Source organism: Rhinolophus ferrumequinum, chromosome 6 (genome assembly GCF_004115265.2).
Source record: "Rhinolophus ferrumequinum isolate MPI-CBG mRhiFer1 chromosome 6, mRhiFer1_v1.p, whole genome shotgun sequence".
NCBI classification, from domain to species: domain Eukaryota; kingdom Metazoa; phylum Chordata; class Mammalia; order Chiroptera; family Rhinolophidae; genus Rhinolophus; species Rhinolophus ferrumequinum.
The window spans coordinates 11366126-11386969 of NC_046289.1; the positions used below are offsets into that span (position 1 = coordinate 11366126).

Consider the following 20844-nt stretch of genomic DNA (forward strand, 5'->3'; position numbering starts at 1 on the left):
TGGACTTTCTGGGTCAGACGGTACAGGAGCATGCATTGTTTTGTAAATATCGCTTAAGTGTCCTCTGTAGACACTCATGCTAATTTATACTCCTACTAGCACTGTCCGTTGGTGTCTGCTTTCCTGTCAACACTCTTTGCTGGGCAGGGAGATGACAAGTACTACAAATATTAAGTTGTCTGTGACTTATAAAAGAAGGCAAATAAACTAGGGGATGAAATTCACCGAGGTCATACTGAGACTAAGAAATGGAGAACCTGTCTGTCTTTGCTGGGTAACAAAGAGGACACTGCAGAACCAGTTCCTGCTTGAATAGGGGTTTGTTTTTCCCTCTTGGATTGGAGCCCCAGCAGGAATGGGTTGAATAGACCTAAATGCTTCTCTAGTGACATATAAACCACCTTATGGAGATTTTTTTGCATCGATATCAAGTACTCCCTGAAATAGAGTAGGAAACCTAAGTTTTTTTCTCCATCGTCTGATCAGATCTCTTGTGTGAGCTGCTTGTCCTGCAAGGGAGAAGCCTGCAAGGAAGGGGCCGCCACCTCAAGTGGCAAAGGCCACAGCCCCTCCTTCCCTGAGCGGAGCAGGGAAGCCGAGGCCGCCTGGGCATTGAGCTGTGCCAGCTGTGAGGCTGACAGGGCCGGGGATTGTCTGTCTGGAGATGAGCCTGGGGATCAGGGGCCCCTCCTGGGGGCTAAGTCCCATGCTCTTCTCCGTGAGGGTTCTCGTGGATGATTTCTCCTCGGCTTCAGGCTTTCTCCCTCTAGAAGTCACTGGAAAGCTGGTTTGTGCAGCCTCCCTTAAACCTTCCAAAATGCCTGTGGGAAAATGAAGCCAGCTCTGGGCACCCCTGCGCCTCTCCTCACTCCGGTCACCCGAGAATCCTAGCAGGTGGGGCAGGAAGGGGACTTAGAAGCTGCCTGTCTGGCCCCACAGTGGAAGGGTTAAGTGGGTTGGCCAGGGTCCCACGGCAGGTTGGGAGGGACGCTGGGCCCCTTCTCTCCATGGTTTGTTTTTGGCAGGCTGGGGAGACAATGTAGGGAGACTGCCTGCGTTCAAATCCCAGCTCCAGGACAGACTGGCTGTGACCTCTCAGGCCCGGTTCCCTGCCTGTGCGATGGAGAGCAGAACAGTATGACCGTCCTGGTGTTCGGAGGACTAACGGGATGAAGGGATGTGCTTAGAACACTGTGTGGCATTTCCTAAGAGCTCAGAGTGGCTTGGCGAGTCATGACTGTGGCACAGCATTCATATCCCCCAGGGGACTGCAGCCTCTGGAGCACAGGGATTGTGTCCCCTAGAGCTTTCTGGCCCCACTAGATCCAACATAACATTCTGTGAAATAGTATGTCCTAAATGAATGAAAATGACAGTAATAGTAACGAACCTTTATTCAGTACCTGCTTTGTACTCTATGCATTACAGATATTATCTTTAATCTTCATGGTAGCTGGGTGAGGAAACTGAGGTTCAGAGAGGTTTAGTAACTTGCCCAGTGCCACACAGCTAGTAAGCAAAGGGGCTGGGATTCAAGCCCAGGGCTGCCTGAGGCCAGGGCTCTTTCCTCCACATTGTGCTGCTGGGCCCCTCTGTTCTGGAAAGTACATCCTGGCCCCACTTTGCAGGGTCGTTGCTCCACCTGCAGCCCTGGAACGCCCAGCTGTGCTCTACTCTGTGCCTGGTGAGTGTGAGCAGGCCAGCAGGGGGTGGGGTTGGGGGGAGTACTGAGATTTAAGTCTTCCTTGAGGCAGAACTCTGACGTAAGTGTTCCCCATTCCCATGTTGCTGCTGGAAACCAAGGCAGGCGTAGGGCAGACCTCGTTTGTTACTCAATTCTCAGGGGTCGTCCTCGGTTACCTGATGTCCAATGTCTTAAAAACTGTCTTCTTCATATATTCTGTCATATTTTTGGGGTTTCCGATGGGAAGGTGAATTCGGTCTGTCTTGGCTGGAAGCGAAAGTCTATTTTTAATATTTTGATCCTCTTTTATTTTATATGTAATCCTTTAATCCCTCTGGAATTAATTTCCTTGTATGCTGCGAGGCGCTTTTTCCCCTGTGTCTCCCTGTCCTAGCATGTAACAGGAAGCACCGTTGAGCAATCACAGCTGGTCAGGTGCTGTCTCTTTTGTTGCTGGTGGATTTCGCACCAGGAACCCGTGAGGTCCCTGGCAAGTGCAGCCAGCACCTGTGGAGCGCGGCTCAGGCGGCCGAGCCTCCCTCGCCGTTAGGCCTGAGCCTTGCAGCCTCTGTATAGTGTCTCTGGCATGAGCTCCTTGAGTGTAAGATCTTTGCCCTTCTGGTTAGCAGAGTGAGTGGCAGGGAAGTCACCGTTTTTGACGGGGAGCAAAGAAAACGTTATTTGCTTGGAAGACTTATCGGAGCCTGGAAATTTCAAAAATGATTTCGTAGCCACCATGCTAAAATTCAAATTAGATGGTAAGCGCATTGCTCAGAGTGTGCAGCTCCTTCCAGAACCGAGGAGTTGATCCTTGCCTACCTGGCGGGAAACTCCCACAATCATTCCCCTCTCCCTCTCCCCGCCCTTCATGGTTCTTCTCTAACAAACTACTTGGAGTTCCCCGAACAACTAGGCTGTGCCATGCCTTTGCGTGTTCTGTTCCTTCTGCCTGGAATGCCTTTCCCCATATTTTCTGCCTTGCAGACATATGTCTGTCACATTCTTGGTGACGGTTTTGTCTCCTCCTCCACCCATTGAGGACGGTACATCTTCATTAGAGCCCGTGTCATGCTGAACGGTCCTGAAGGACCAGATCCTGTATGAGGGAAGGGGCTGTGTCTCTGAATTTGAGGAAAGCCTCTTCCTTTCACCTGAACCTTTCCCAGGGCCCTCCCGGTTGTTCCAATAGAGCTGGCGCTCTCCACACCTTGACAGCAAGACTGGGGCGTTTCCCCAGTGTCATGAGATCAGTTAACTGGAGGGATATAGATTCCCACATAGTACAACGGTAGTGGTTTTTACACTCCTCTTTCACTATGCAGCCCTTTGTTTGCAAGCCTGGGATGTAAAACCAATGAAACAGGTGAGACGAAGAGTCCGGGGGTTCTATCAGATCCCGGGGGTTCTATCAGATCCCCCGGTTGGGTTCTGGTTCTGCAGAATCTGTTTAGAAGCTAGTGAAGGGGAGATGGGTGTCCGTAAATTGTCCTCAGTGGTTCTCCACTTAACGCCTATTTCGTGTTTGGGAGATTAGTTAGGGTACCAGTTTGGCCATTGTAACAAAGGTTAGAGTAACAGTGACTTAAGCAAGAACAGGTAGAAGTTAATGTTTCCCTCTCATGTAATGATTGACCATAAGCAGCAGTCCAGGGCTTGGTGGTGGCTCCCGGGTGATGGAGACCAAAGATCATTATGTCGTCTGCTTTGCCATCCTCAGCAGATGGTTTGCATCTCGTGGTCCAGGACGGATGCCGCATTTTCCATCAGCACAGTCACATTCCAGCTGGTGGGGTAGGGTGAGGAGGACCTGGAGGGCAATCTCATTCCCTCGAAGGTCACAGCCCAGAAGCTGCCTGTAGCCCTTCTGCTCACAGTCCAGCAGCCGTGACTTAGCCACAGGCGGCATGTACCATAGCGCCCAGGGAGCCTGAAAGCACAGTTTTTACCTAGGCAGCTATGTGTGCTGATAAAACATGGGGATTCTAATACTGAAGGAAGGAGGGGAGAAGGAATATTCAGGAACCACTGGCAGGTTCTGCCACAGACAGGACCAGTCTAACCCTGGAGGATGCAGTCCAAATGCCTTGGCCTGTGATTGAAATCATTCACCATTTATTGAGCACTGTGCCAGACTTTGTGTTCAGCCGTGGGACTCAGAACTAAACACACACAGATTCATCTTCATGCCTCTCTGGACTGTCTGGAAGGGGCAGACGGATATGTAAACACCAGGTGAGGGAGCTTGCGGTTCCTGGGGCAACTGAGGGCGGCTCAAGCTGGGGCAGATCAGCGGTGCTTGAACGACCGGTAGATGTTTACCCAGTGATGGCGGGTGGTGTTCTCAGTGTTCCAAAGCACTGCCACCACGTGAGGAGGCCACTGGGCTGGTGCATGCGGAGAACTTGGCTGGGACCTTGACCGGGAGCCAAGGGATTTGCACATCATCCTGTGGGGACTGGGCTGAGGAGGGAAGTGGGGACAGGGAGGACCTTTAAGTCCCCACGTTCTGCTCGCAGCTCGAGTCTCCGTTCTGGTCGTCTCACTCACCCACACCCCACTCTCCAGCCACTTGGGTCAGTGTTCTTTCCTCTCTTTTGCACCTTTCTTATGCTATGCTGTTCCCTCAGCCTGGTTTGCCCTTCTCTGTGCTGTTTGCCAGTCCAGATCCCACTCATCCTTTAAGGCTCAGTTGAAAGGTATGGTCCCTCCAGGCCACCGTGTTCCACTCCCTGCCCCCCTCAGAGACCATTAGCTCTAGTCCCCAGTCTTGCTATGTTCGCCATATTGTTCCCATTTGATAAACGGAGGAGTTGATGCTTTAAGTGGGTAAGTGATGTGCCCCTGTCCTGCTGGCCTGGGAGACTGCTCAGGGCGCCACGTTCAGGTGAAGGTCAGAGGCGACTGCAGCAGGGCGGTGAGCAGAATAGAGGGGAATACTGTGGAATAATGGGGAGAGAGGAATGTTTAGCTCCGACGTACAGAGGGGCTTTCTTAGAATTGCCTCCCCACCCCAACACTGAGATGACATCACAGGGCCAAAGTCACAGAGTGCCAAACTGAGATTTAAACCTAGGACACTGAACTCATTGTATTCTCTTTTCTTTTTTGGAAATTTAAAATACACGGAAGAGAAATCCAGCATACACTGATGGTAGTCCACTCAGAAGTAACCACTGCATAATTCCAGTTTTAAAAGACGTTACAGTTTTCTCTAATAGCAATATAAAATGATTCTACTTAATAAAAATTATTCAAATTACAAAGATGAGAATTTAAAAATTGTCCCGAATCCTACCATTCAAAAGTTCCTGTTGTTTACTCTAATGGTAATCATTCTAGGTATCTCGGGATATAGACAGATATCAAGATAAGTTGACATACTTTTATGAACAGTGGTCGTTCTCTTGTCCAGTGCGATGGCCACTAGCCGTACGTAGCTACTGACGAGTTGAAATGTGTCAGGTTTGAATTGAGATGTGCTATAAGTGTAAAATACACACTGCATTTGGAAAATTGAATATGAAAAAAGAATGTAAAATATCTCGATAATTAAAAAATATCAGGGCCAGCCCCATGGCTCAGGTGGTTAGAGCTCTGTGCTCCTAACTCCGAAGGCTGCTGGTTTGATTCCCACATGGGCCAGTGGGCTCTCAACCACAGGGTTGCCTGTTCAATTCCTCGAGTCCCGCAAGGGATGGTGGGCTCCGCCCCTTGCAACTAACAACGGCAATTGGACCTGGAGCTGAGCTGCGCCCTCCACAACTAAGACTGAAAGGACAACAACTTGACTTGGAAAAAAGTCCTGGAAGTACACACTGTTCCCCAATAAAGTCCTGTTCCCCTTCCCCAATAAAAATTTTAAAAAAATTAATTATTTGTAAAACTGATAACACTGTGGCTATATTGAGTTAAATAAAATACATTATTAAAATTCATTTCCCTCATTTCTTTTTTTATTATAGCTACTAAAATTTTAAAAATAGCATATGTGGCTTGAATATATTTCTATTGGACAGTAGCACTCTTTAAAAAATAGGTAGTAATAAGTATTCATAGGAAAAAAAGAAACTAAGGGGAATCTGAAGAGATTGTTGAGCTCCAAATAAACACTTCACCGTGTGGCATCACTTCTTAAGAGTCCAGTGAAGTTTTTAAAATATTGTTGTCACTAGACTGAGAAAACAACAGCTTGAACCGGAGTGGGGCGGCGGGAGGGAAGGGGAGTCAGAAGAAGGGGGAAAAAAATACTGATGTCATGCTTTGTTTGTTTTTTTTCCTTTAACTACACAATGTTTTCAAAGATGAGGGCATGGCCCTCTGAAGCCCCTCCCAATTTTTGATATATTACTGTTTGCACTGTATTGGTTTATAACAGTCAGATTCTGATTGTAACTGTAATTCTTGTAAGCACTGAGTGTCCTCTGTGTAAACGCCCAGACGCTCACCGTCAGGCCTTGCCTGCACGTCCTCCCTTCATCCCTGAGCCTTGGATTTCTTTATCAGCTGGATTTCATTCTCAAGGAGAGCTCATCCTTCTGGAAGGATGCTGTCTCCTGCCTTCATACCTGACTGGTGTTTCGCTGGGTCCAGTCCACTTGATCACACTTTGTGTCCTTGTGCCCTCTGCAGACATTGCTTCATTGTCTTCTGGTGGCGGACACTGCTATGGGCCCTGCCTGATGTTCTCCTCCTCTTGTAGGCGATGTGCTTTTTCTTCTTGGACAACTAAAAAATTCTTGAGTTCAGTAACTTCACTCAGCCCTGTTGTGTTGCTCCACTCCTCCCAGGACCATGGTTCTCATCTCGAAAAGATAATTTTTAGCTTCCCAGTACACAAACAACGGCACTGCTGAGAACCATAGATTCGGCAGCTTTGGGTCACTCACCGGAGGACTTGCAAAGCCTCTTGTTGCATCTCTCAGTCTTCAGTGGACCTACCTCCCAGAATCTCAGTTAATTTTAGATTGCACAAATAATAGACATATCTGTTCTTTTTAGGGCCAGAATATTAAAGATAAAGCTAAAGTCTATTTTGGCAACTAACCCCAGTTAAGATTCTTTCCCCTGGACCCCAGTGGTAACTACTGTCGTGAGTTTGAGGTCTATCCTTCCAGACCTTCTAAAGCTGCTTTTGTATTTTAGTGCAGTTATGTTCTGTCCCATCACAGAAGAAATAGACCTTGCTCAGGCTGGTGTATGAATTGTTGGGGTTTATCCAGAATAGTCTGGATGTGTGGATTCATAAGAGCTGCTGCTGGACTGAGTTTTTATTCTATTGACGAGCCAACGCAGATATTAACAAAGTTATAACTATAGATATTAGGAATATATCTATATAACTATAGATATCTTAGGAATAAAGCCTTCACACAGACGTTCCCAGGTACCAGTGTCTGCATGGTTTGACTTTTAGACAAAAACAGACTGCATGCATTCAGGTCATTTTGACACAAACTCATTTTAAGAATTGGACTGTACAAGACATTCTACCAGCTCATATCCATGTACGAGGCCATAGAACATGGGAGAGCTGGGAGGTTTCACTGCGTCACTCTTGGAAAAGACCTAGCCATCAGGCTTTGTGTGTGTTTTGTAAACATCGTACTGAATAAATCATAAAATAACTTCGTGTTTTTTCTACCGAACTGGAGCTTTCTTCATGTTGATACGTATCCATCTTTCTAGATTCATTAACTGTATGACAAAGGAATGACTGAATGCCTGAGCCGCCAGCTGTTTGAGTACATGCTACTGGAACATTCTTTACGAATGAATGGAGTTCACTATAAGACGGTGGCTACTCGCACCCCTTCTGAGTTTATGAAGTTCCATAAGGGCCTTGCTCGGGTGTGGAGCCAGGGCGGGGTGGTTCTGGGGTCCTTGGGGGGGGTTCCCAGCACACTGACCATTCCTCGGCCCGTATAGCTTCTCCCTTTGTTCTTTGCAGATGACATGGCGGAACTCCTCCTCGGGGAGTCGAAGCTGGAGCAGTACCTGAAAGAGCAGCCCCTGAGACAGGGGGCTAGTCCCCGAGGTCCCAGGCCCCAGCTGACTGAGGTCCGCAAGCATCTGACCGCTACCCTGGACCGAGGGAACCTCAAGGTACTGTGGGCTTCTGGGATGAGGAGGGCCAGAGGGGAGATGCTGGCTCCACCTCCTCTGAGCTGTGTGGTTGGGGATGATCCCCACAGACCTGGGCAATGTTCAGAGCACGTCTATGCTGCCATGGTTTGTCTTGTTGGAAGCAGGCCAGCTCCCTGTGCTATTGGCCTGTCAACCCCTAGGCCGGCTGACCACCTTGTGGGGTCTTCGGCCCAACAGAGTCTGATGAGAGCCTTTAATGACACATTGTCCTGAAAAAGGGCACTAATAAGCTGTTACCTGTGGCCCAGAGCTCAACCTGACCCTGTTCCACTATAGGAAAGAGAGAAGTTAATCAGGAGTGCCACTTACTGCACAATTTCCTTCCTGAAATATATGGTCCATGAGTGCCAGGCTGCTGTGGCCTAGAGCTGCGTGGGGTTTCATACTGGTGACCGCAGGCCTGGTGCTTTGGTGTGGGGGGCACTTTCCTCTGCCCGACAATGACTCAGGAGACCTTAAGTCCTGCGCCCATGTTCATCTACCCTGTTCTCTATTTACACCCAGCTTTCCCTCTCCCTCTCCTGTCTTTCCTTTCTTGCTTCTTTTGATTCCCCTTTCATCTCACCTTCACTTGCCCTGCATTCCCCACCCCCACCCCCACCCCCAACACCATCCTCTCCGGCTGCCTATTGTCCTGGCTTCCTTTCAAGAAATGCCCAGAAGCGGGCCACCGTGGCTGGCACGGCTGCTTCGCCATGCTCTGGCTGGTTACCTGTGTGTTCTCTGCCCTGTCACAGCGATAGATTACAGAATACATGCTTCCATAAGCTGAACAATCTAGCCTTGTGTAGCTTGGGTTCCAAGGAGAAGGCCTAGGAGAGGGTGATAAACATTTCCTTATATAGATGGCTGGGTGTCCTCTTCTTTCTCTGCTATGAGTGGGGGCTGGGGCAGTGCGGAGCTGTGGCTCCAGGCTCGTGGCTGTGGCCTGGGGAAGCCAGCCTCTCCTGATTGGACAGGAAGGAGAGCCCGTCGGAGGCCTGCTGGAGCTTGCAGCCTCTGGGGAGAGGACCCAGGGTCAGCAACCTTAACAAGCTGGAATGGCTCAACGAGAAAAGTTTGCCCCTGGAAAAAAAAGCAAGTCCTGATTTTTGCACCAATTTGGAAAGCCTCTCTCCTTGGGTTATTTGGGTTACACTCCCAATGCAGTGGGCAGGACACACTAGGACGCCTGTGGAAACTTCCTTTTTTGAGAGAGGTGCTCATAGGTTTTGTTCACAAAGCATTCCTTCCATTTTTGCCCCAGCCCAGCCCAGCCCAGCAGCCTAAGGGTTTTTGTTTTGTTTTGCAACAGCTTTATTGAAATATATTACATATGTCATATAATCCACCCATTTCGAGTGTATAATTCAATGGTTTTTAAGATACGTACAGAGTTGTGCAACCTTTTCCTCAATTTTAGAAGATTTTCCATCACCCTCCAAATAAACCTGTAACAGCAGACTTCTCCCATTCCCACCCTCCCAGCACTAGGCAGGTGCTGATCTACTTCCTGCCTCTGTAGATTTGACCATTCTGGCCATTTCATATAAATGGGAGCATACAATATGTCGCCTTTCGTGCCTGGCTTTCTCACTTGCTAGACCGTTTCTGAGGTTCATCCAAGTTTCAGCGTGTATCAGTGCTTCCTTCCTTATCATGCTGAGAAATACTCCACTGTGTGACTAGACCCCGTTTTGCTTGTCCATTCTTCAGTTGGTGGGCGTTTGGGTTGTTTCCACGTCTTGGCCGCTGCGAACAGCACTGCTGTGAAGGCTTGTGCGCACACTTCTGTGTGGAGAGCGCCCACGGCTGAGCCCCCACGGAGCAGCGCCCATAATATCATAGGAAAATGTTTTCTTCCCTCCTTTTCCTTCTAGTCAGAATTCCTTCAAGAATCCAATCTGATCATGGCCAAGCTGAATTACGTGGAAGGAGATTACAAAGAAGCTCTCAACATTTACGCCCGGGTGGGCCTGGATGACTTGCCGCTGACGACTGTCCCTCCATACCGGCTGCGGATGACCGCAGAAGCCTACGCTACCAAAGGTGAGGCGTGCGCGGCGCTCCGTGAGCTCGGGCGCTGCGCCGTTTGGAGCCAGCAGAGCCTCCCTGCGACCAGCCATTTGACCCCTGGGCCCTGTTTGATTAATTCCCACCCCTCCCCTCTCCCATGGGGTAATTGTAAGCCCAGCAACACATGGTTGCCTCAGCCTCAGTTCTTCAGTGACCACTGAAGGAAAGGAAGGAAAATCAGTTGTTTCCTGATAACTAATATGCAATTTAAGCAGGGACTTCTCTCGGTCATTAAGATGCTGCACAACACATACAGGGTTTCTTATCATATGGCCAGTTACCCACACGGCTGACCACAGTTTTACTCATTAATGGCACCTCTGGGTTAATTAAGGCTAAGTGGTCGCTACACGTGGAAGTCAGTGTAACAGTCAGTCATGCAGTGTTTATGTGTCTAGGGGCTCAGGGCATAGAAGGAAGGGTAAGTGTCACCCGGTCGCTATGAAGGCGTTTTACTCTAATGTGAGAGTATGCAGTCCCATGGAAAGAGAAATGACAGAGGCAGGACACACACATTATTTGACCTTTCCAAGTTGCCACTTCCTCATCTATGAAATGGGTATAATTATATCCACTTCCTAGAGTTGTGAGGATTAAGTCAAATAATGTTTGTAAAGCACTTACACAATACCTGCACATACTAAAAGCTTACTAAATGATATTTTAAAATGCCAGTCCCAAACAAGGCAGCGAATGGTAAAAACAGGGTGTGGGTAACAGCTTTTCAGAGGCAAGGGAGGTCACTGCAGGGCAACAGGGCCAGGAAGGCTTCCTGGAGGAGGAGGAGCACTTTGAATTGGACTTTGAAAGGTTATGGTAAGAAGGGGACCATCTGAAGCAGCTTCTCTCCCTCCTGCCACCAACTGTCCAAACCATGGATTGTGACTGACTGTGGCCAAGTTCCTGGGTGAGTTGACCCTCCAGAAAAGCAGGAAACTGGCCGCTTGTGCTGTCTTATGCAGTGGTGGACAGAGACCCAGCCCAAGACACACGTAAGAGTTTGTGATGGGGGTGACATAGTCATCCAGTTCCCTGGGGAAACTCGACTACTGCCAGGTTCTTCTAATTAATCTTCTAAACATCCCTGTGAGCTGGGAAAAGATCCTGTCACTCCTGATAGCCACGCCAGCAGTTTAATGGGCACAGTCCTTTGAGGCTGTCTCAGGGGTCTGAGAACACCTGTCCTGTGTTTGCCTCTGTCTGAATCAGGGGGTGTGCTGGGGTCTGTGCCACATAACTGCCCTCTTCTCTCTGGTGCTCACTCAACTACCTCATGTGCCTTAGGCTTGTGGGAGGGGTGTGTGTGTGCGTGTGTGTGTGTGAGAGAGAGAGAGAGAGAGAGAGAGAGAGAGAGAGAGAGAGAGAGAGAGATTGATTGATTTCAGGCCAGGAACGATATTCTGCAATGAGAGCAAAGCTTTGTCTGGCAGTTTCCAGTCACCTGATTGACTGGGGCCTGGTGGATTGTAGCCAGGAGTTGGTTTGCTAGCTGGGGACGGGCGATGGCTCTAGACCTGCTTAGGTAGCACCAAGAGCTCAGGTCTTAGTATTGGCTCTGATAAATCCTGGTGGTAGCAGACTGTCTAGAGGTGGCACTGCCAGCTTAGTCTCGTGGCTGTCATGCAAAGTAGGCAAGGAAGACGGGAGATTTGGTCCTGAGTCAGGCCCTAGGGTGATTTGTGGTTAGCAGTGGGCCCCCAGTTATGGGACTAAACCACTTGGCTCTTGGGACACACTAGCTGGCTCATGGGAGACCTGGCTCTGGCCAGTTGCTGACTTCTAGGCACATGCAGAGTCACACATGTACAGGGAGAGAGAAGGGTCTCTTTTGCCTAGAGCAGGTGGCCTGCAGCCCAGGAGGTCAGGGGAGAGGCAGCGTGGCGTGATGGTTGTGAGCACCAGTGCTGAGCTATCTGCCTTGGTCCAACTCCCTCCTCTTAACTTCTCTGTACCTCATTTTCCCCATCTACCGAGCTCTTATTGGGTTGTGAAGATTCCCTGAGACAGTATATGTAAAATGCTTAAAACATATGTGGCACATAGTGAGCCTGATGTAAATGTTAGCTTAAAAGATAAGTGTTCGGTGGGGGGACCACTAGAAGTGACTTAGTAAGAAGTGACTTAATAAGAGAACATTGCTCCTCTAATTCATGGAGATGCCCAAAGAAAGGCCAGCTCTCTGAGGAGTTCAAGAGGCTCTTGGCCTAGCTCTATGTAGGAATATTCTTGGCTGTTCTTTCTTCATCAAGATCTTTGAGAATTTTTAAGGGGAGCTTGCTGACAAGGATTAGACGCATGTTAGTGCACAGAGTACTCTGAAATTAGAAGCTGTGCACCACTGGCCAGCCGGCACCTGAGGCAACGTGTGTATAGTCGGCTCAATGTTTCTAACACTTTTGAATTAGTTATTATACTAACATTTCCAAATTGGGAACACTTAAAAATGTGGCTTTCTGTCTTCTTGGGAAAGAAGGCTAGAGCTATCCCTCATTCCTCCAGGGTCAGACCAGGCTAGAGCTGAGCACACCTGCCCCGTGGATGGGGGTGCACCCAGCCCACGCCCCTCCCCATGCCACCTGCATGCTGCTGTAGGTGGTGAAATTGACCTGCCCACTTTCATAGATTCCCCTAAACTATTCCTTAGTCACCTGAGGTCTGACTTGACTAGGGCTATCAACCAACTCCCACATCTAATTCTTCCAGCCGTGGCCGGGAGCTCTTCCCCCGGCCAGGTTATGTTAGCCATGGTTTATTGGGAATCAGAAGGCAACATCATTACTGAGACCCTCCTATGGGCTGACACCATGTTAGGGCTTTACTGCCTCTTTAATCTTCTAAATCCCTAATTTACAGACAAAGGAAATGAGACCACGTGTGGTTACTAGGAATGATATCAGCGCCTACTATGTGCCAGGTGCTGGGCCCTTTATTTGGGTGTCTCAGCCAGTTTTCACAACCACCCTGTGAGGTAGGCACTATGATTATTCCCATTTTACAGATGAGAACACTGAGGCACAGAGAGGTTAAATAAGCTGCCCAGGGTGCTGGGAAGTGGTAGAGCTAGGCCCCGACCTCAGAGACTGGTTCCCGAGCTCATGCTCTCCTACTGAGTGGCAAAGGGAGACTCAGTCTGAAGAGTGTTCGACTCCAGAGTCCATGTTCTTAACCACGCGGCCCTACTGGCATGTGGATTGGAACTCGCTTGGGGTCAGGTAAGGTTTCCTCAGCTAGAAAACATTCAGTCCACTAGAGAACATCCTAGATTTGTGCCTGTTCCCCTCTTCTCATCCCCACGCCCCTTTTCCCGCCTCCTTAACCTCTTGCCCTTGGCCAGGTTTCTTCCTATAAGTTCTGTCCTTCAAGCTCACATGTCCTATCTTCTCTGAAACCCGCCGGGACTCCCCCATTGAGAGTCAATCATATCCAGTACTGTCATAGCAGTAGATTAGGATTCCGTGAAAGTCATTTTAGAATTCGTTGTATGATTACCAGACACCCTGCTAATTGGTGAGTTCCTCAAAAGGAAGAATGCTGTTTTGTCTGTCTGCCAACCTCAGAACTTAGCACAGTGTTGGCACATAATTGGTACTCAATTATTGAATGAAATTGACAAAAGTTCCCTTGGCTTTCTACTGAGATGCCCATCATGTAATCTGGGTGGTTCTGGGTACCTTTGCTCCTACCCGTCATGGTCAGATGGGTTTTCTTTGCTTATAGGTAACATACTGAGCATATTTCGATGATTTAATCATTCCTGCCAGTTATGGGGAACACCTGTAAGAGCATGCTGACGTCACACCATAACGCACCTGACATGGATCTTTCCCAAAGGTTGTGCGTTTTTAGTTCACTTCTGTTATCAGGGAGCTCCTAAGTGGATCTCAACACAACTGCTCTCCCTGCCGCTCCCCCGCCTCCCAATGCCTTCCTTCCATCTCTTAAACCTAACAGAGAATGGGAATAGAAGAAATGGAGAAACTCGTTAGCTTCTGGAAGTATTGGGTTAATCAAGTGAGTAGAGATTGTTGCTGTGGGATACAGATTGAGATATCAATTGAAATCTCCAGGACATTTTGAGTAGCCATAGATATTCCTTTCCCAAATAGGGAGGCTTGGAAACACTGGACACGTGGCTGCTGTCTATTTGGGGACTTATATCTACTGGACATTTGGGACTTAGATTTACTACAGCTGGGGCAGTGGGAGCTGGAAGTAGCTTGCCTTCCTAGAGATGGCCTTTATAAATGCCGTGGTATGTACCCTGTTGTCCTAAAGGGACCAAAATGCGTTGGCTCCAATACGAGTGAAGGCCTGTCACAGTCCTGGGATGGTCCAGCTGGGCAAGGCGGGGGCCAGCTGTGTTCTCTGAGGTTACTGTGCTCCCCATCTGCGAGGGCACAGTACACATCTGTGTGACTGAAGCTGGGCTGCTGGAATGTCGCAGCTCAGAAAAGGGGAAGGAGAGATGCCTAGGGTGAGTGGAAGTAACACACCTCAGTTCTGCCGACAGTCCATTGGTGAGAAGTCACTCAGGAACACAGAGGTCAGGAACCTCTGTTAACATTTTAGTCATTTTAGTGTATTTCTCTATACTCATCATATGTATGAATTTTTTTTTTAATACAAATGAGATTACACCACATATACTGCTTTGCGACCTGCTTTTTCCACTTCACTACAGATCATAAACACTTTCTGGGACAAAAAATACAATTGTGCAACATTTCAGCAGCTGTACAGCATTTCATTGTACCATAAGCTATTAGGTTGGTGCAAACGTAATTGCAGTTTAAAAGGTTAAAACTAATTGCAAAAACCGCAATTACTTTTGCACCAACCTAACATAATATATTGCACTAAAAAGCCTCTATTTTTAGACATGTAGGTTGTTTTCAGCTTTTCACTTTTATGCATGAAGCTGTGATGAACATGCTCCCAGCCTGGGCTTTGCGCTTCTTCTCAATGATTCCCTAGGAGGGGTTACCGGAAGTGGAGCTTCTGGGTGGAAAGAGAAGTCTTTCCAGACTGCCCTGCAGAACGCTGCCCCTGTGTGCTTTCCTGTCGCCTCTCGTTCTGGCCAACACTGAATAGAATCCATTTGACCTGAAAGGGAACATTATTCTTCAGTTGTTTGTTGAGTACAAGATGTTTGGAAAATAACGAAAAATACAAAGCAGAAAATAAAATCAGTCACCATACTGCCACTCAAGCTAGTGAACCACTTTTAAAGATACACATATCTTTAAATATATATAACAGGTATAAATGTATAAGCATATACTTACATAATATTTTATACATAGGTAGGATTATTCCCTATATACTATTTTATATCCTACTTTTTTCACTATGTGTATATATGTGTATGTACACTTATTGTTCCATGTCATTAAGCATTTTTGAAAACAGTTTTTAATGACTGCACAGTCATGTGCCTTATGGGTATTTTGGAACCAGTTAAACCATGGAACATGTGTGTTGATTCAGTTTTTCATATTGCAAATATGTTCTATAGCTTTTTAAAAACTGTATTGAGATAGTCACGTACCATAAAATACATTTTACAGTGTACAACTGAGTGGTTTTTGGTATATTCAGAGTTGTGCAGCCATCACCACCATCGATACTAGAGCATTTTTTTCATCACCCCAGAAAGAACCCTGTACCCGTTAACAGTCATTAATGCCCGTTACCTGATTAATGCCCCCCAGCCCTAGTCAACCACTAATCTACTTTCTGTCTCTACGATTGCCTATTCTAGACATGTTGTATAAATGGAATCCTATGATACGCGATGTTTTGGGTGTGTCATCTTTCTAAACTTAGCATGTTTTCACAGGTTGCAGCTTGTAGCATCCCTTTTTGTGGCTGAATAAGGTTCTGTTGAATGGATTAGACCACACTCTGTGCATTTTGTGAACACATTCATCAGTTGATGGGCATGGAGTTGTTGCCACTTCTTGTCTATTGTCAATAATGCTGCTGTGCACATCTGGGTACAAAATTTGGATGGATATATGTTTTCATTTCTCTTGGGTATATACTTAGGAGTGGAATTACTGGGTCATGTGATAACTCTGTGTTTAACTTTGTAAGGAACAACAAACTGTTTTCTAAAGGACTGCACTACTCTGATGGTTGATGGTTCCAATGTTTCCACATCCTTGCCATCGCCTTATTATCTGTCCTTTGGATTACAGCCATTCTAGTGTGTGTGAAGTGGTCTGTCATTGTGCTTTTTATTTGTGTTTCCCTAATGACTAATGGTGTTGAACAATTTTTATGTGCTTATTGGCTATTTGTATGTCTTTGGAGAAATATCTATTTAGATCTTGTGCCCATTTTTTAATTGGGTAATTTGTCTTTTTATTATTGAGTTGTAATGGTTCTTTATATATTCTAGATACAAATCTCTTTACAGATATATGTTTTTAAAATATTTTCTCCCATTCTGTGGGTTGTCTTTTTACTTTCTTGATGGTGTCTTTTGAAACACAAACGTTTTAAATTTTGATTAAGTCCATTTTATCTATTTTTTCTTTTGTTTCTTTTGTGCTTTTGGTGTTGTACCTAAGAAACCATTGCCTAATGAAGGCAAAGATTTACCTTCTATGTAAATCACAAAGTAAATCTTAAAGATTTACTTCTATGTTTTCTGTTAAGAGTTTTATAATTTTAACTCTTACATTTAGATCTATGATCTACTTTGAGTTAATTTTTGGATATAGTGTAAGGTAGGGGTCCAGCTTCATTCTTTTGCATGTGGATATCCAGTTCTTATAGCACCATTTGTCGGAAAGACTATATTTTTACCCCATTGAATTGTCTTGTTGAAGTCAACTGAACTTGAATGTAGGGGTTTATTTCTGGACTCTCAATTCTATTGAGTTGTTCTATATGCCTATTCTTATGCTAATACTACACTGTCTTTATTACTGTAGCTTTGTAATAAATCTTGAGATTGGGAAGTGTGAGTCCTCCAAATTTGTTCTTTATTTAAATGATGGTTTTGGCTTTTATGGGTTCCTTACATTTTCATATAAATTTTAAGACCAAATGGCCAATTATGCCCCCCCCCCAAAAAAAAAGCTTGCTGGAAATTTGGTAAGGTTGATGTTGAATCTGTACATCAATTCAGAAAGGATTGCCATCTTAACAATATTAGGTCCTCTAACCCATGTTTTGTAGTTTTTGGTGTACAAGTCTTACATTCCTTTGGTTAAATTTATTCCTAAGTATTTATTCTTTTTGATGCTATCATAATGAAATTGCTTTCTTAATTTTATTTTTAAATTGTTCTTTGCTAGTGTATAGAAAATAAAACTGATTTTTGTATATTCATCTTTTATTCAACTAATCGTACTGAACTCTTTATTAGCTCCAATAATTTTTTGTGTGGATTCTTTAGGGTTTTCTATATACAAGATCATGTCATCTATAAACAGGATAGTTTTATTCTTCCCTTTTCAAACTGGATGCCTTTTCTTTCTTCTTTTTTTTTTTTTAAAGAAGTTTCCATGTAATCTTTTTTTTTTAATGGTATATTTTGTGTTATGTATATCACACTTTTTTTTTTTTTTAGATTTTATTGGGGAAGGGGAACAGGACTTTATTGGGGAACAGTGTGTATTTCCAGGACTTTTTTCCAAGTCAAGTTGTTGTCCTTTCAATCTTAGTTGTAGAGGGCATAGCTCAGCTCCAGGTCCAGTTGCCGTTGTTAGTTGCAGGGGCACAGCCCACCATTCCTTGCAGGAGTTGAATCGGCAACCTTGTGGTTGAGAGGACGCACTCCAACCAACTGAGCCATTTGGGAGCTCAGTGGCAGCTCAGCGGCATCTCAGCTCAAGGTGCCGTGTTCCATCTTAGTTGCAAGGGGCGGAGCCCACCATCTCTTGCGGGACTCGAGGAATTGAACTGGCAACCTTGTGGTTGAGAGCCCACTGGCCAATGTGGGAATCCAACCGGCAGCCTTCGGAGTTAGGAGCATGGAGCTCCAACTGCCTGAGCCACCGGGCCGGCCCCCTTTTCTTTCTTTTTGTTACCTAATTGCATTGGCTAGAACCTGCAGTACAATGTATTACGTTGGTGCAAAAGTGATTGTGGTTTTTGCAATTAATTTTAACCTTTTAAACCGCGATTACTTTTGCACCAACCTAATAGAATAGAAGTGACCACAGCAGAGATCTTTGTCTTAGGGGGAAAGCTTTCAGTCTTCCATCAGTAAGTATGATGTTAGCTGTGGATTTTTCATAAATGGCCGTTATCAGATTGGAGTTCTTTATTTCTAGTTTGTTGAGTGCTTTTATCATGAAAGGGTGTTAGATTTTGTCAAATGCTTTTTCTATTGAGATACTAATGTCATTTTTGTTCTTTATTTTTCTAATATGGTGTATTACATTGATTGATTTTCATATGTTAAACCAGCCTTGCAGTCCTGGGATAAATCCCACTTGGTCATGATACATAATCCTTTTTATATGTCACTGGGTCTGGTGCACTAACATTTTGTTGAGAATTTTTACATCTGTATTCATAGTGGATACTGGTGTAATTTTCTTGTGATGTCTTTGTCTGGCTTGGGTATCAAGGTAATACTGGTGTCATAGAGTGAGTTGTGAAATGTTCCTTCCTTGTCTACTTTTTGGAAGAGTTTCTGAAGGATTGGTGTTAATTCTTCTTTAAACATTTGGTAGAATTTACCAGTAAGTCATCGAAGCCTGGGCTTTTCTTTATTGGAAGTTTTTGTTTACTAATGCAATCTCTTATTACTTTATTGCTTTAATAGATTTTAATAGCCTTTACTAAAAACAGAAATAGCCTTTACTTGTTCTCCACTTTCTTGTACATGGCATCTTTTCTCTGGAGTCCTGAGCCTCTCGATCATGGCAAACAATCCTGGTCAGAAAGTCATGATCTTTAGCTAGTTATCAGGTTTAGGGTGGAATAGTCTCTTCTACCGTAATATCTTGAGTAGCAGCTCAATCATGTTATGAACTCAGTATAGTCAAGGAAGCAGCATCTCCTGTACTTCCAATTGATCCACAAAGTCAGCCTGATAGATGAGTCCTATTTTTTTCCTGCCAGGGAACTGCCAGCCACTGCCAGGTTTTAAGTTGGAAGAAGGGTTTAATTAAGTTTACGAGCAAGAAAGATCTTTCTTCTAATGGAGAATAGACTAGAAGGAATTAAAGATTATGGGGAAGGAGACTGGTTGGAGGGGTGAGTTGGCTTTGGCCCTTCCCCTCTGTTGTTCTACATGTCAGGGGTGCTGACTTCTGCAGCCTGTTTCTGAGGTGCCCACATCAGTAAGTTTCTGCCTGGGTTTGGCCAACAGGGAACACTGGCAAGAAATGAGAGCAAGAGGAGAGAGAAGCCAGGCTATTTTTCTTTCTCTGCCTCAGGCAACACCTCTGACAGCAATTGTGTCTCTTCAGTTGCTCCACCTTTGGTCAGACAAAACTTCCCCAGTAGGTTTTGGCTCCTACTGGGGAGCTTCTCCTGGATTCTGTCTCCCACCCAATAGCTGCTTCGGGGCTCTTGTAACCCCACCTCCTCCCTCTGTCCTTTCCAGCCCCAGGCATGTTAGTGGCCTTCTGCTGTTGCCGAATTCTGGGCTGCCACACCATCCTCTTTGGCTTCTCATCTATTTTATCCCTTATGTAGACAATTATGTACGTTAAATTCTCCTTTATTTGAAAGACCTAGAGTGATTTATCCCAGCTGGATCCTGACAGATTTTGCAAAAGCCTGGGTTGCAGTGGGCCATGGAAGCAGTATGTATGTTATGGAGTTGGTGTGGGAAGGTGGTTGAGGAGGAATCAAGGTGACTGTGAGATTTTTAGCTTAGCTCACTAGGCAGGTAATGATGTCTGTAGTTAAGCCAGGTAAGGCGTGCAGGAGGAGGAGCCAGTTTTCTTTGGAGTTGAACGCGATGACACTTCTTGACCACAAGGGGGCGTGTGCAGGGACCTATCCCAGTTCTGGGGCTGCTGCTTAGCTAAGGGTCTCTAGGCTTTGGTTTGTTGTTGGTCAGGATTCAGGAATTGTCTGTTTACAGAGTTGGGTACAACCCAAGAATGGCTGAAGCTCACTCAGAGGACCACAGAGAGTGAGGAGCGCAAAGGCTGAGCCTGGCGCCCAGCGAGGTGCCGGCATGCAATGGGGGACCTCTACCTGTAGGCAAGGTGCCTGCCGGGTTCTGGGGAAATGAAGGGGAGGAGGGACGCAGATGACACCAAGCTTTCCCCTGCAGTTGACAGAGCCTAAAGCATGCGAGCATTTGTACATTTGTGGTCGATTTACAGTCTTAAGTAGGTTGAAGGTGAGATGTGGTGAAGGCAGGAGTAAGTAGACAGCGGCCTGTTTGTCAGGCCAAGTCTGTCTGAGGTTTAATGTACCACGGAAAAACCACACTGAGGTAATCACGAATAGACCCTTCCCCTCGCTCCCCCAAATCATCTTTTTCCTTATTGTTGAAGTTCAGGTTCCTGATGGGTCCTCCTGCTAACTGCAATACGTGTTGGCATGGCTGTGCATTCTTCCAGGTTTTGGAGGCCATGTCCTGCTCAGTGCCACCCACACTGCTCCAGGCTGCCTGCCGGCCTTTCCGCTCCTCTACCCTTGCCCCTACGAGGCCCATTCCCCACCTCTGCTTGTCTCTTCCCTCTAACTCAGGAGTCCTCCTCCACCCTTGTGACACCTCGGTGACAACTGTCCCAGCTCAGCTGTCCACATCAATCTCTCCTTCTGTTCCACCTCTTCTTATAGTTTGCATCATCCATTTGACATTCAGTTTTTGTTGAATTATTTCACATCTGCCACTTGCCTCTCTCAAACTAGATTGTACAATTAAATCAGCAATTATGTGGGTGCTCTGAGTTGGACTCTGGGGCTGTGTCACATTTCAGCTGCTTGCTTTGTACCCCTGCGTTTGCAGCAGGACAGTGGCTGCTGCACAGGCG

At 46.2% G+C, this 20844-nt stretch overlaps 1 protein-coding gene across 7 annotated transcripts in view; it reads left to right on the forward strand.

The window, feature by feature from the left end:
* Positions 1-20844, forward strand: part of TTC7B (tetratricopeptide repeat domain 7B) — a 240122-nt gene that overhangs the window by 15004 nt on the left and 204274 nt on the right. For 6 of the 7 annotated variants that reach the window (XM_033108190.1, XM_033108192.1, XM_033108194.1 and 3 more), the window contains exons 2-3: positions 7632-7786; positions 9688-9856. In XM_033108190.1, coding sequence (XP_032964081.1) covers positions 7632-7786; positions 9688-9856 — 324 coding nt within the window. Of the gene's footprint in view, positions 1-7631; positions 7787-9687; positions 9857-20844 lie in introns of those variants that run through there. The other variant, XM_033108196.1, reaches the window with a different exon arrangement.